At 39.7% G+C, this 15,380-nt stretch overlaps 1 protein-coding gene across 7 annotated transcripts in view; it reads right to left on the reverse strand.

The window, feature by feature from the left end:
* LOC122815447 (protein FAM107B-like) overlaps positions 1-15,380 on the reverse strand; it is a 766,954-nt gene that overhangs the window by 302,568 nt on the left and 449,006 nt on the right. Inside the window, exon 1 of one of the 7 annotated variants that reach the window (XM_044087945.1) lies at positions 3,065-3,145. The exons of the other annotated variants lie outside the window; for them this stretch is intronic. Coding sequence (XP_043943880.1) covers positions 3,065-3,107 — 43 coding nt within the window. The 5' untranslated portion in view covers positions 3,108-3,145. Of the gene's footprint in view, positions 1-3,064; positions 3,146-15,380 lie in introns of those variants that run through there. 7 annotated transcript variants of the gene reach the window in all.

The raw sequence follows: 15,380 nt of genomic DNA on the forward strand, positions 1-15,380 counted from the left end.
TGCAGAAGGCAATTAGAGGGGCTAAACATTTTGTGAAGACCCTAGGAGCAGTGGACAAGCCAAAACCTGGTGTGAAGTGCAAAAAATGTTTGTGCGATTCTTCTATAGGAATACGCAGGTATGAATCCTGTAGATCTAGGGTAACCAGGAAGGCCTTTGGATAAATCATGGGCAAGGTTTTGCAGGGTCAACATCTTGAATTTTGGGACACATAGGAACTGGCTGAGGGCAGACAGATCCAGTATAGGGCTAAACAGGAAAAGCCCAGAGTGGAAATCCCTTCCATTTTGGTGTTCTGAGCCCTTTTCCACCCAACCCTACACATGTAGCATCTCTACTTGGGAAAAAGCTTTTGCCCTTTGGTTTGGGGGAATGTGTGGGAGGCCCGGTGGTTTCAAGGGCTGTTTAAATTTGAGCTTGTATTTCCTTGAAATAATGGTTAGTACTCACTGGCCTGAAGTGATGAGGGGCCATTTCCCTTGGAATAATGCTAACCTTACCATCACAGAAGAGTCAATACTGTTCCCTGTATGGGGATTGAGGTCTAGAACTCCATGGCCTACAGGTTTCTGAATGCCATTGCTTGGGTCTTTGGTGCCTCTGGCTCCTTCCCCTCCTTTAACAATGGAAAATAAGGTCCTCTGTTTTGGGTTCCTATGGTAAGAAAGAACGGAGATCATGCGTTGGCCGACTCTCCTTACACCACAGCATACTGACATCGGTCAGGGCATCTGCTGGCTGTAGGAGGAAGATGTTTCTCTGGTAGCCAGGCTTCCACAGCAGCAAATCCCACAAGTCAGGACTGCAACAGTGAAACATGACGATCATCATACAGGTTCAGATTAGTCTAGAGAGCGACTACGGTAACCAGGAAGGAAAGAATGATGCACAGTGAAATGCTTTAAGACACAGCAGCCAAGGACAACACTTAGTAGCAGTGCTTTCCAAGACAATTTTAACTTTTCTCAAAGAATGTAAAGTGATTTCTTACAGTCTAAGATACATATCTATGGGGAAACAGGGTCCCTTATCAATGCAAAAGGACAAATAGTGCCACATACAAAGACCTCACAAACCTTAACTGATGCTGAGGATTAGGCACCTAGCCCACATGGAAGCTACTAGAAGAATACCTAAGGTTAGCATAAAAAGCTCCAAGTTACTAAAAAAAAAAAAGAGAGTTGCTCTGCAAAGAAACAGATGCCACGTCACTGGTAGAAGGCCAGACTGAAATTTTTTTCCATCTATAAATTGACTGGAAGTCTGTTGGGAAGAGGAAATAACAGAAGCCACTCTACGTTATGATTCTGTAGGCCATGCAAGTAGGCAAAATGCAGCACACAAGCTCTCAGATTGACAGACTAGGGAACTGGATGGATTCTTTCTGGTTAGTGACTCAAGAAAACTTGTTATGTAGGAGTTCAAAAGCAGGGGACATAACTGCTGAACCAATGGAAACAAAATATGTCTAGACCAGTAAGACGACGCTGGATGGCATGGAGTAAGTTTCTGGTCTATGTATGTATCAAACTACCTGAAATTTTGCCGCTGGGGAAGGACAAACACAGAACTAATTCAGTCAGGCAAAAAGATTAAAATTGATATGACTGCTCTTTCTGAATATCATTTTTGCCATCAGGGGAGCTATGGTTCACTCAGAGCGCATCAGCATGCCCCTCCTCACTTTGGCTGTCAGGTACCTGGATTCTTGTTGAATGTGAGCCATAGCCAATAATGTGACCGTTCTGAAGACCAGACTCTCATAGCCTCCCAGTCGACAGGTTTGTACAGAGTGCCTCTTGGCTTGTGGAGGTACCACACCAACACCAAACTGCATGAATGGGCATGTGGTCATATTGAATTCTATGTTGAAGAGCTTCAAAAGAAAGGAAAGGAAGAACTCATTTTTAAAATATTGATGTCAAACTTTGACTTGTGGTCATATGTAGCCCCTTGTGCCACGTACTGCTGACAGTGGCCTCTCCATTCAAGGGAGGAAACATTCGTTGAGACATCTTCAAAAAAAGAAAGTGCAAGGAAAATAAAATAAAAAAGTTTCAACTTGAGCACTGACCATGCTAGATGCCAAGAATCATCCAAAACCTTGGCAAAGTATCTTGGCAGTGGTAGAATGCATGCATCAAGCTGTCAGCAGCTTTCCAGCTCTTGCACTTACTTCTCTGCATCTATTTCCAGATATACTAATTTTCACACTAATACACTATTCCAGAAAGTCTCATACTGCTTACAACCCAATGAAGAAATTAAAAAAACAAGATTTAGTTTTTATGATAGTATTGAATGACTCTTGAAAATGAGGACCTGCATTTGTACAGTATGTATAGTGAAGGTATTGAAGACCTTCTTCCAGGGAAAAATTAGGATCTAAGTATTTTGCATAACATGAACCTAATGCTTAAAACAATAAATATGTGAACAGGATGGGAAGACATAAAATTATGATGGCAAAAAATAGTCAGGCATTTTAAAATCGCTCGAAGTTTGTCCAACCTCACCTCCCCTTTTGTTCACTAACCAAGGTAAACACAGTCCTCATCATTTCTGAATCACTTGCTTTGGAATTGTTAGGTTCATCTACAATTATATCACCTGCAGCAGAAATGCTAAAGCTCAGCATAAACTAGACAAGAACTGCAATTCAACAGACTTCCATTCTGCACAACTAATTTCCACTGCTGTAGCTGACTCGCACACTTCTTAGTAACTTGAGAATGTACAACAGTTATGTTTAAGGATAACAAAAGGCTTCTTTGGTCTCTGCTTTCACTATTCTTGTGATTATATCTTGGCTAGTAAAAAAAAAAATGCCAATTTAAAGGTGTTGAAACACACAGAAAATATAATCAGCAAGGTGTATACTGGGTTGATTTCACTGTTGGTATACTAACTCACTCATGACAGCAAATTATATGATTCTGATAATTTTTGCTTTTAAAGCTACTGTTATGATGTTTAGCATAGACAGAGAACACGTAACATTACCTGCCTTTCAAAAACTTTCTACAAAGCAAATAAATTTGACAATTACATTTTTTTGACTTACCAGAAAGTGACTGAAGAACTTGAAACCAATAGTCTGCAGCCATATTAAAACATTACCTCAAACAAGAATGTTTCTCCTTTAGTACCGAAACTGGCAAACTAAAGCTTTTGGTTAATCATTAAGATACTGCTGTTGCGCAAAAGCAGTAAAGTTCAAGTGCCAGATAACAATGCTGGATTCATAGCTTGAGATAAGTCATTCACAGCAATTTTAACACCTGCTGCATCATAAATTATACTACTGAAGAAAACAAAAAAGCATACCCTTATTTTAGTAGTCATTAGTTTAATCAACATCCCAACCTATTCCAGATGTAAACAAGCAGCACACCCTCACTCTAGAAACATACAAAAAAAGAATGTGGCAATATTAAAGAGAAGCAATAAACAGCAAGGGTACAGCTGTGTAAGTAGACTTAGCAGTAGATGTCTGAATGACCACTGTTGCAGTAGCTTTAGCTATATGGAACAGCCAGCATCATTCAAAGCTTAAGGTACCATCCATGAACCGAAACTGCAAGACATCTCTAGCTGAGCTGACTAGGTGCCAATCATTTCAGAATTTTCTTGCCAATACAGACAGCGAGTTACAGCCCAGAAAGGGCAATACTAGAAACAACAAAAAATAACCACACCCTGGAATAAACACACCAAAAAACAAGGGGATGGAGGGAGGGAGCAGCTTCCGCAGCAGTGATCATTCGAACATCTGCTGTTATGGTAAGTTTACTTACACAACTGTACTATATTCATAGCATGCTACATTTGGGAGGTGGAAGGAGAAGAGTCCAGAAGCACATAGAAACTGGTCCTTGCAAAGCTTGATCCAGACCTAGAGAAGGAATCAAGCTTATAATGGCTTTGTAAAATTATGCACAAAGGACCATACTGCAGCTTTGAGAATATTTCTAGAATCCAACCCTTTTCAAAAAGCTACAGATGAAGCCAAGGCCCTGGTAGAGCAGAACTTGACCCTGTCTGGAACAGTTTTGCTGTGGTGAATTTAACAAAAGGTAATAGCCTTAGCCAGCCATTTGGAGTCTGTTCTGTCACAGTTTTTTCCTTCTTACCTTCACAAGAAATGCACAATCAGTCCAAAGATCTAAAAGACTTCGTCCTGTCAAGATAGTACCAGAGTTGTATATGGACATGCAATATATGGAGTACCCTCTCTCTCTCATTTTTGTGTTCAGGATGAAAGAAAAAAAACAGGAATACGCATACTTTGGCTTAAAGTAAACTCGGATACCAACTTAAGGTATAAAAAAATAATTAGTTTTCAAAGAAACCCTGTCCCTGTGGACAACAAGATTGGGTCGTCTCACCACAACAGCATGCAATTCAGATACCCTTCTTGCAGAGGTCAGAGTAATCAGTAAAATGGCTTTCTATGTTAAAAACCCCTTAAGCCACATTAGCGGATTCAAATGGAGCAACTGTTAGCTCCTGTAACACAAAATTAAGATCTCAAGGAGGGGCCACTAGCTTTCATGGAGGCCTCTTATGCAACATCCCTTTCAAAAACATTTTCAGTTGAGAATGCATTTAAAGAGGAGGACCCTTGGAATTCCAGCTGGTGTAAGAGATCTCTCACCCAAGAGAAAGATTCCTGACACTTTGAAAAAGACTCCACAAAGATATGCAAGCTGTCTGAATATGGAAAAAATGTGGACACCCTCTAGCCTGCAATGAGCTACAACTGGAGCTAGTCAATTTGTGAGCCTTCTTGGTGCAGTGTATAGTCCAAAGAGTAAGGCACAGAACTGATGATGCGATTCAGACACACACTACCTTAAACACCTGAAATCTGGACGAATAAGAACGTGATAAGCATCTTTTAAGCCTAGTGTTATCAGCAAACTTGAATGAGGAAGAAGAGATAGTGACATTTTAAATTTGGGAACTATCACAACAAGCAGGTTTGAAAGAAAGATCCAGAATTGGTCTCTAAATATTTTCTTTCTGTGGCACTATAAACATCCTTGAATAAAACCAGTTTCCCACCTGGGAAGGAGGAACTGGTTCTATCACTCCTTGGGACAAGCAGGTGGAAAGAAGAAAGTCTGACCTGGAGAACGAGGAATTACCCCTCTGGAAAGGAAGAATTTGCTCCCATTGCCATTTTTACCCTTGATGAACGATCTTCAGAATCCAGTTGTCTGAAACTCTTGCCAAATAGAAAAGTGGAAATTCAGACTTTCTGGAATAAAAAAGGGGCTGCCGGGGGGACAAAAAACTCATTGCTGGACTGTACTTTGTTTTGGGAGTATCCGAAATTCTCTTTGGAAACCCCTTGCAATTCTAAATGTTTTTCTGCGTTATTTTGTTTAGACCATTTACTTTGTTTCTTACCAGAACTAGATGAGGAGTTAGATAATCCCTTGGAATATTTGGAGAAGGGGAGCTGAAAAATCTTAAAGAGATTCCTTGCATCAGCTTACTCCTTTAATCATACTTCTTTTTTGATCACCTCTGCAGCACAGGGGCCAAAAACTAAATCTCTATACAAAGGAGAATTTAAAATCTATTTTTAAAATCTTCTGGGAGGTTCTGAGAATGCAGTCATGCAAACCTCCTCAAAACAATACCAGTGACCACAGCTCTTGAAGTATCAGAGTCATGCACACACTGTATAAAGTGAATAGTGACTTGAATAATAGAAGAAATTAAATTTAAAGCAGATTACTCCTCACAAGAAGACACTGCAGATAAAAATTCCTTATACTTTCACAATTAGTCAGGACAAACCTTAACACATGAGCATAGCAATTCAAAACTCTGAAAAATCAAAGCTGCAGAAAAATACAATTTTCTCATACTTACCATTAATCTTCCAATCCATGTCATAAACAGTAGTACTGGAATTAAGTATTTAGCAGCAGAAACATTAAATAATGCTATAGCTGCTGGATTGAGTTTGAAAAGTATATAAAAACATAAGACTAAGGAACTTTATACAACCTATCTGCCTTTTTATGGACAGCAGGCTGACTGTCAGAAAAAAAAATACAGGCAGTAACAAATCAAGAGGAGACATGGGTGCAGGTTCTGGAAAATCCTTCAGGAACACCTCACAGTATTTGCTTAAAAAACCTCAGTGTTCTTCCACTGAAAACACTGGCACATTCTAGCAATAGTCTTACAGAAACAACAACCCCACTGGAATAATCAGACACTGAGCTCTCTCCTCTGGGTCTGAATCAGAAATCCAAGGGAAAAATGTATCCATCCCTGCATCTTCCTGCTCAGATTCAGAATCTTGAATCTTTTCAGGAAAAGAGGAATCCCTCCTCCTTTTACCAGTAACTTTGCAAGATGGAGAAATAACCCCATTTAAACCCTAAGCCAGACCCAGTAAACTACCCCTAACCAAAGAAATTTGAGTAAGAGTAGATAAAAGCTTGGTTTTTGTTTTCTTTTTGACAAGTAAAAAGGGACTAACCCTGTTACTAAGGAATAGGCACAGCATTCTGACAACAGGGAAACCTTACAGGACCAAGAAGACTGGCTTTCCCTTGTCCACTGAGGAGACCCCAAAAGCAACAAGGACATGGCTTACTCCAAGTCGAAAGTTGTTCTAGGTGCTACACCAGGGGGATCTGGATAAAAGATGAGTGGTCTGAGATAACAAAAGTAATGCCAGTGAGGGTCCGATAATAGTACAATCAAATTTTATTAAAATATTGAGCACTTTCATCCCACTGAGGAGACTTTATCAGAACAAAGATCACTTGATAAAAAAACATTCTATAAAAATCATCCAAGGATTTCATTGGTTAATTACATGAATAAAAAGTGTAATTCTTAAAGCTGCAAGGGAGTCCCATTCATAAAAGTAATTCCAGTTACTCAATCTTTTTATAAGAGCAAAACAAAGTTGTAAGCATATCTACCAAATCAAAATAAGTATCAAATACAAATATGAACTTAGATGAATTGAATACACACAATTTCTTATTTATAATTTATTAATCTTTACATACAAAACAGTGCAATGGAAACATATTCGTTCAACCCTGGTGGGAAAGTGGCTCCTAGCCATAGCTGCTAAATTAATTCTTGAGTGTTAAGCCACCATTTCCAAACTCCCCGTATTTGGTCTAAACTAATTTTTTCCAAAAGAGAAATTCTTAAAATCATTACAAACTGTAGAGTGCATATCCAATACACTTTGCCAGGTAAACTCTTTGGGTGATACAGTTCCCTTCTGGAAGGTTATTTTAGTTTTTAGGATGTTGTCAAGGGATCTATATTAAAATGTCAACATGATAAAATGTCAACTCTGGCTTGTTTGACACCGAAAATGTTTAACTACAAGGTTACCGAATGGCCAAATCACAGATTTCTTTCCAACGGAAAGAAATCGGTTGGCCAAACACCAATGCCATACAAAAACAGACATTTAAGTGGGGGGCTGTGCCCCCCAACTAAATATTCTAACTCCGAAACTGCACTACAGTCGGGGAAAGGGCAGGTGTAAGAACGGCCAACCATTTTCTTTCAGTTAGAAAGAATTGATTTGGCCGCTCGGTAACCTTGTAGTTAGACATTTTCGTGTCAAACAAGTCAGATTTGACATTTTAACATGTCGATATAATAATTTAGACCCGCTGTTAAGTACCAACGTTTGATCATTTAAAATAAAAATGCATTGCTTACAACTACAATGAGTGGTGCCCTCTGTGTGTTGGGGAAGACTCAAGTATTTTGTTTTCTGATCACCGTTTAAAATTTGGTGCCATCAGATATAAAAATGGGTTCAACCCCCATCATGTCATGTACATAGTTAGAAAACTGGTTATACTGTACAGTAAGTGCTTTTTCATATTTTACTTCTCTTCCCTCAGTTTGGAAATTTAATAAGCCTGTTCCTAAAAGAACTTTATATTTACTCATCCCCTATTCTTTAAACACTTGAGTAATCAAACTGGTTACAAAATTAGTAGGATACCCTCTAACCATAAACATCTCCTTTAACTTAACTAGTTTGTTACACACGGTGTTGTATCTGTGGGCTTTAAAAATACCTTGTTTAAAACTTAATTTTCAGACTAACATTTTCATGCACAAATAGGCAATAATGGTATTAACAACAACAGTATTTTTTCTTTGAGACACCCTGAAAAAAGATTACTGAAATTCAAGTCTGCAAATAGAAAACAGTTATTTAAGACAATGTCTTAAAATGAAAATAGTCCCTCAAGGTCTGAAATTATACAGATTCCCATGTTACAATGAGGAAATGCGGAATGATTTTATTAATTTATTTGACAAATATGGTTTAAAAGGGTCTATATTATGAAGTCGAACTATAAAAAGACCGAACGCTCTCTTATCGAACACAAAGTCGAAAGCACTGAATGCCGAACACACCGAACAGCTGTTTTTGGGACATTGCCATTTCCTCCACTGCAGTGCGATCTCAGAGTTGGTATATTTAAGTATGGGGGTGTGGTGGGTGAAACCCCACTTTATTTTGTATTTGGATCTTTTTTTTTTTTTTTTTGGCGGAGAGCAATTTTTTCCCTGGGGGGAAAAAAAAAAATCGCTCTTCTGTGTGTTCAACATTTACTGCTTTCGGTTTTTAGTATTCAATAAAAGCGTTCGCTCTTATTATCATTTAACGTCATGATATAGACCTGGTTTAAGACTCATGCATAAGATTAAGTATAATGAGGTACACGTAGGTATTTTGAGTCAAGATCTTGAGGGACTCCACCAACAGATTTTAAATGATTTACTTTTACATAACAGTAAGAATTTGTATGAGAAAGTCTTATCCAAAGTAGACAGAAGATGTAACAGTTCATTTCTGAAGAAAAATAGAAAACCTGAGCAGAACAATAAGCATCACAACAATAAAGAGGCCTATCCCACAGGACATTTGACTCTCCCCAAGTCTGGTAAGAGTTTTGTTCTCAGATTTTGAATCGCACACAAGCTGAAACTAGGAGGTTGGATGGAATGAATCGACAAGTTAGAAGTACATCAGATACAGACAATCTTAGATGAACCCCAAGATTTTCACTACCCAAGGAGTTTAGAGAGACTGACAAGTCATTCCAAACAAACAATGGATTCAGGACTGAATCTTCAGAGATCTCCATGTGGATCTCCTCACAAATGTTATCAGAGGATGGCGGGGGGAAGATAAGAAGATAAGTACTGGGTATGAAGGCACTATCAGTACATATGGAGGTTATAATGTTTACAAGTACACCACAAACCCTATTACTAAAGTACATTTTTCTTTGTTTTTAAAGGCTTCATGTTTGTTCCAACTAGGAATATAGATATTGCAGACTCTCTGGTAGAGTTGAAATTATTTACAAAAAAAATTAACTGAAAGTTCTTTTTTCATAATAAAAACACTAGGAAAATTTCAGATAAATATGTTAACAAGATCTTCCTGAAAAATGCAGCCCTTTCAACCCGCTCTTACATCCCATTATTCACCTTTTTGAAAGAGCAGTGATGGAGGACATTTATAAAATGAGTTTTATTAATAACAAGCAAACATTTCATAATATCACCAGGGAAGAAATAACTTTTTGATAAATTAAGCATCATGAAACCCAAAAAAGGGGGTGGTACAGTTTTGTTTGATGCACAAGATTATCTCAAGCTTATGTTGGACATCCTGCATAATATCACAACTTATACTGCAGTGTCTAAAAACCAAATCAATATTGTGTACTAAAGAATAGATTTAAATTTAGAAGAATACGTTTTAAACCACACACTGATGTTGAGACATACAACTTCTTATTAAATGCAAAGCCTACTATAACCACAATTTTCAGAATTATGAACCCATTCGGGCCCATAGTTTCAGCACAAGGATTGAAGACATATCCCTTGGCAGTCCTAATTGACAGGTGGGTGAGGCATATTACTAATGCAGTACTGCATCTTATTAAGGACACTCTGGAATTTTTGGGGCAACTGAACAGTAATTTGTGGAAGAAAAATCTTACATTTGTGACCACTGATGTTATGTTTATTCACAGTGATTCCAAAAAGGAAGGTCTAGAATACTTTCATGATACCTTAAGTAGCCTTTCACCTTTACCAAACAGAAAAAAATAACTTGATTGTGGAATTAATGTCACTTGTACTAGACAACAACTACATCTTTTTTTCAAGGGGAGTTTTTTCAACAAATCAGGGGAGTGGCTATGTGAGCAGCCTACTTGCCTGTTTTTGCAAATATGGTGTTGTTATGATGATACGTGTTCAACTGCAGGCTAGCAGCCTTCACTTATATTTGAGATTTCTTGATGACATTTTTATTTTATGGGACATACTGAGGAGATTCATTTTTAAATAGAATATTTGAATGAAACTACAGAATTGTTTGAAGTTCACATACACTTGGAGTGGAGAGATAGTAAATTACCTTTGAGAATCTCATATCCCACACATCAGGGTTTAAGTCTAACATTTACAGGAAAAAGACATTCGGTAATTCCTATCTACACTTCACTACACTAGTTGTCACCTTTCGCAAAAGAAAAGTCTAGTGAAAGGACAAGCAATCGGGGTGGACAGAATGACATCCCAATATAAGGAGGATGAACTGGTTAAGCTGAAGAAAATGTTTATTGTTGGAGGGTATCCTGATAATTCTGTAACCAATTTTATTACTTAGTGTTTGAGGAATGAGAGGAGTAGCAAATATAAACCTCTTTTAGGAGCAGGCTAATTAAAATTCCAAACTGAGGAAAGAGGTGAAATATGAAAAAGCACTTATTGCACAGTATAACCAGTTTTCTAATGAAATCAAAGAGAAAGATATGAAAAACTGAAGTATTTTTTAAAGTTAGTTGGGATGCACATAACATGATGGGGGTTGAATCCATTTTTATAACCAAGATCGCACCAAATTTTAAATGGTTATTGGAAAACAAAAGACCTGCGTCTTCACCAATACACAGGGGTACCACTCGTTGTGGATGTATATTATAAATGATCAACCTCTGGTACTTAACATCCTAAACTAAAATAACCTTCCAGAAGGGGAACTGTACCACCCAAAGTGCAGTTTGCCTGGCAAAGCATTTTATGTTGGCAAAACAGTGTGTGCTCTTAAAACAAACATTTATGAACATATTTATGACACTGCCAACAAAAAAAGATCAACAGTGATTTCAAAAAACACTCTACAGTTTGTAATGATTTTAATTATGAAGGGTTTGCATCCAGGAAGAAAGAGGTCATGGTCTCACTCTACTCTTCATCATTAGGCCAATCAATTGAGTACAATGCCCCATTTGGCATATACCTCACTAGACACAGTATAGCTGTGTACACTTACCATAAATGTAGATGTTCGCGTGTATTCATTGTTGCAGTCATCACATTTGCGTTATCTGCCTGCAATAGCCCTCAGTCAGCCTGATTATCAAAGTCTTGGGTCCTGTGTCGGTTGCCGTTTCATCTTCCATGATGTCAGGTAGTCAGGGGTATAAAGCATGCAGCTGACGCCATTACATCAGTCTTTCTTGCCGTGCGGTGCCCGAAGTAGAAGCCGTTCGCAAGTGCCAGTCGGCCGACTCCTTCGTTTTCGAGTTTCAGAACCGAAGCCTCTAACTAAAGCTAAGCACCCCATTGGGGAAACTTTTTCTTGCTCTAAACCGATGTCAGTAAAAGTCAATAATTGTATTTCTTGTGGAAAGCAAATACCTCAAAGATTTTCATTCGTACTGTATTCCTTGCCTAGGCCCCCTGACCACGACGTACCTCGCTGTCGGTTTTGTGACTTATTTAAACAACGAAATATTCGTTGTCAGTACATTTACATTTCTAAATATTTTGGTACTCGGTTCAATTATCCAGATATGCCTTCAGTAAGCCACCCGACTAATGAAATTCTGAAAAAATGCAACAGAGACAGGCCGCCTAGGTCCAAAGCTGCCAATGCTTCTCCTAAGCTAGTCGCCAGTTTGTTGGTACTCAGTGAGGCACTTTCGCAGCCCCTGATATCCACTACTTCAGATTCGCAGGCCTCTACTGAGACCCATTCGGAGTCCGGTATGCCGCGAGATGCTTCAAATGTGGAACCTGCAGATGTCTCTACCTTGGTTGGGTCCAGAGCCGCCGTGCAGGTACCGGCTTCTGAGGGTGTATTCAGGCCTACTGACTTGTATATTAAACAGACACCATCTTCTTCTTCTTCAAGGCCTAAAACCTGAACCATGCCTAGAAAACAGACACCCAGACCGCATTGTCAGGCCTCTATGCCTAAAAAACGAATTATAAGAATGGCTGAAGACCTTATTACTTTAATCAGGGGAAGCCAACCTTCCCCTTTTAAGAGACCTAGGACTGAATTTGCTTATGATACTTCTGACCAGGATTCTGAAATTTCTCTTTCCTCCAATGACCAGGATTTACCCTTCTCTACCTATGAGGATTCTGATGCAGAGGACTCTATTACCTCTGCTTCTCCTCCAGAGGAATTCACTTTTGGTGAAACCTTGCATTCTCTTAGGGAGCATTTTCGCTGGGAAAGCCAGCATTACTCAGATTCTAAAAAGAGGCTTAGGGATTTCTTACTCCTGCCCCAACACAGGTCTTTAGCTATCCCCCCTGTACTGGACATTGTTGAGGATGCCTTTTTTGTAATCTAGCTTGGCCCCCGACTCTACCTCCTGCTCCCAGAAAACCTGATAGATATATTACAGGGTTCCAGACTCTCACAAGTTCCTTTTTAAAAATCCTACTGTGGATCCTGAGACCATTTCACAGGGACCCAAGGGCATTAAGGCTACTACTGCCAAAAATCCTACCCCCTCTAATAGAGATTCCAGGACACTGGATAGATGGGGCAAGAAAGTATACACTTCTGCAACCTTGGCCATTAGGGCCTTAAACTGTCAGTTTCATACTGTCAGTTTCATATGTTAAAGTATCAGCAGCATATTATTGGATTGCTTAAACAGAAGATGATGTTGATTCCTGACTGTGCTGAAAATAAGGATTTACAGATTTAATGCATTCTGCTGAACAGGTTGGAAAACATACTTTGCAATGTGGTTTTGATTCACTAGAGGCATCTTGCAGGGCTGCTGTCACTGGGTCTGTACTTAGAAGGCATGCTTGGCTTAAGGAGCAATCTTTGCCAGATCATGTTAAAGCTAAACTGCTGGATGCTCCCTTAAATCAGGACCATCTGTTTGGCAACAAAGCAGTAGTAGTACTTAAAAAGATGGAGGAAAAAGCTAAATCTCTGCAACCTGTTAAAGATTTCCTACAGGTACAGCCTCCAAGATTTATTGGTCCTTTTCCTGCCTCTTCCAGGCCTTCAGTCCAAACCCAGAACCAGCAGAACACCCAGGCTTCAGTCCCAAGGTACGCACAGGACTAAGCGGTGGGGGGCTCCCACTTCCAAAGCAGGGAGTAGTAAGACTCCCCCCTATTGTAAACTGTCTCAATGACAACTTTAAAAATTCCAAGCGCTTCTCAACTGACTGCTCCTTTAGGGAGAAAGATTGCTCTGCAGACAAAAAATTACCCAGGACAGATGGGTTTTACATATAGTTTCCCAAGGATACAGATTTCACTTCCACGCGTTACCAACCCCAAATGGTTGGCCAGATCTATCCCCAAATCAGTGGGCAAAGGCTCAAAAGCAAGTACTATTTCTCTTAAGCATAAGGGCTATTCAAACTGTAACAGAAGAGGAAAAGGGATAAGGTTTCTACTCAAAACTTTTCCTGGTACCCAGAAAAGAAAACTCATGGCGTCCTATCCTGGACCTTTCTACCCTAAACACCTTTTTGGTGATCCCAAAATTCAAGATGCTAACCCCTTCAACAGTTGTTCCAATGCTAGGCAAGGATTTAAAGGAAGCCTACCTGCACATCTCAATCAGGGAATCTTGCAGAAGATACCTACGCTTCAAAGCGGGCTACATGCACTATCAGTTCTCTGCACTGCCCTTTGGCTCATCTACTGCGTCCAGGGTATTCACAAAGTGCCTAGCTCCAATCATTGCATTTTGCAGGCAAAGAAATATTCAAATATACTCATACCTGGAAGATTGTCTAATTCAGGCAGAAAGCCAGGACATACTTTTGAATCATCTGGCGTTTGTACAAAAGGTGCTAACTTGTCTGGGGTACACCATAAACGAAAAGGAATCGCATCTTGCATCCTGTCAACACATTATATTCCTGGGAGCAAGCTTGAACACAATTTCCCAGATGGCTTTCCTCACGCCAGGGAAACAAATTCATTTGACAGCTTACTTCAAACTAATGGCCACAAAAACCCTGCTATCTGCAAGGCAAATACTGCAAGCCTTGGGGTTCATGGCCTCCTGCATTCTCCTTATTCCATATGCAAGACTGCATACGAGGAAACTACAATGGTATCTAAAAAGCCTATGGTGTCAACATTCTCAGGATCTAGAAGCAATGATTACTATCATACCTTGCTACGGTTAGAGTTCCTTTGGTGGGCAAAGGCCTGCCACCAAAACAAGGGACTACCATTCACTCTACCCCCTGCCGCCCAAACCTGAACAGACGCATCAGACTATACATGGGGGGCTCATCTGGCAGGGAAGTGCATTCAGGGCAAATGGAACCCAAGTCAAATGCACCTGCATATCAATCAAAAAGAAATGTTAGCTGTACAGAATGCTCTGACAGCCTTCAAGGACCGCATTCTTCCATGACAATTAATGGTAAGGACAGACAACACCACTGTTACATGGTACATAAACAAGCGGGGGGGGGCATTCATGCCCCCTCTGCAGACTAGCCATGGCTCTGTGGAACACAGCCATGAGCTACCAAGTGCATCTACAGGCTCAATTCCTGCCAGGAAAAGCTAAATACACTGGCAGACGAACTAAGCAGAAATCTCTGGTATCTATGGAATAGACTTCCCATACATGTCAAACAGAGCACCTCACTGGCCCCCTTCAAGAGAAATCTTGTTGAGTGGATGGGAAATATAAAATTCACCCCGGAGATCATTCCAGTGGCTCTACTCGACAGAGGCACTGGGAAGTAAGGTCGGGTGGCACGATGCCAGGTTAATCCTATGGGCTAGGCTTCTAAAGGCTCCAGGGCCATTAGCCTAGTACACACCTATGAACCTATAAGAATTTCTCTTTTGGAATATTGGAAAAATTAGTTTAGACCCAAGAGGAGGAGATTGGAAAGGGTGGCTCAACACTTGAGACTTAATTTGGCAGCTAAGGCTAGGAGCCACTTTACCACCAGGGCTGGACAAACATGCTTCCATCACATCCATTTTTCATACAAAGGCCAATACATTATAAATAAGAAATTTTGTGTGTTAAA

The sequence above is a fragment of the Protopterus annectens genome, chromosome 11.part0, assembly GCF_019279795.1.
Source record: "Protopterus annectens isolate FY-2018-M chromosome 11.part0, PAN1.0, whole genome shotgun sequence".
Classification (NCBI taxonomy): Eukaryota; Metazoa; Chordata; order Ceratodontiformes; family Protopteridae; genus Protopterus; species Protopterus annectens.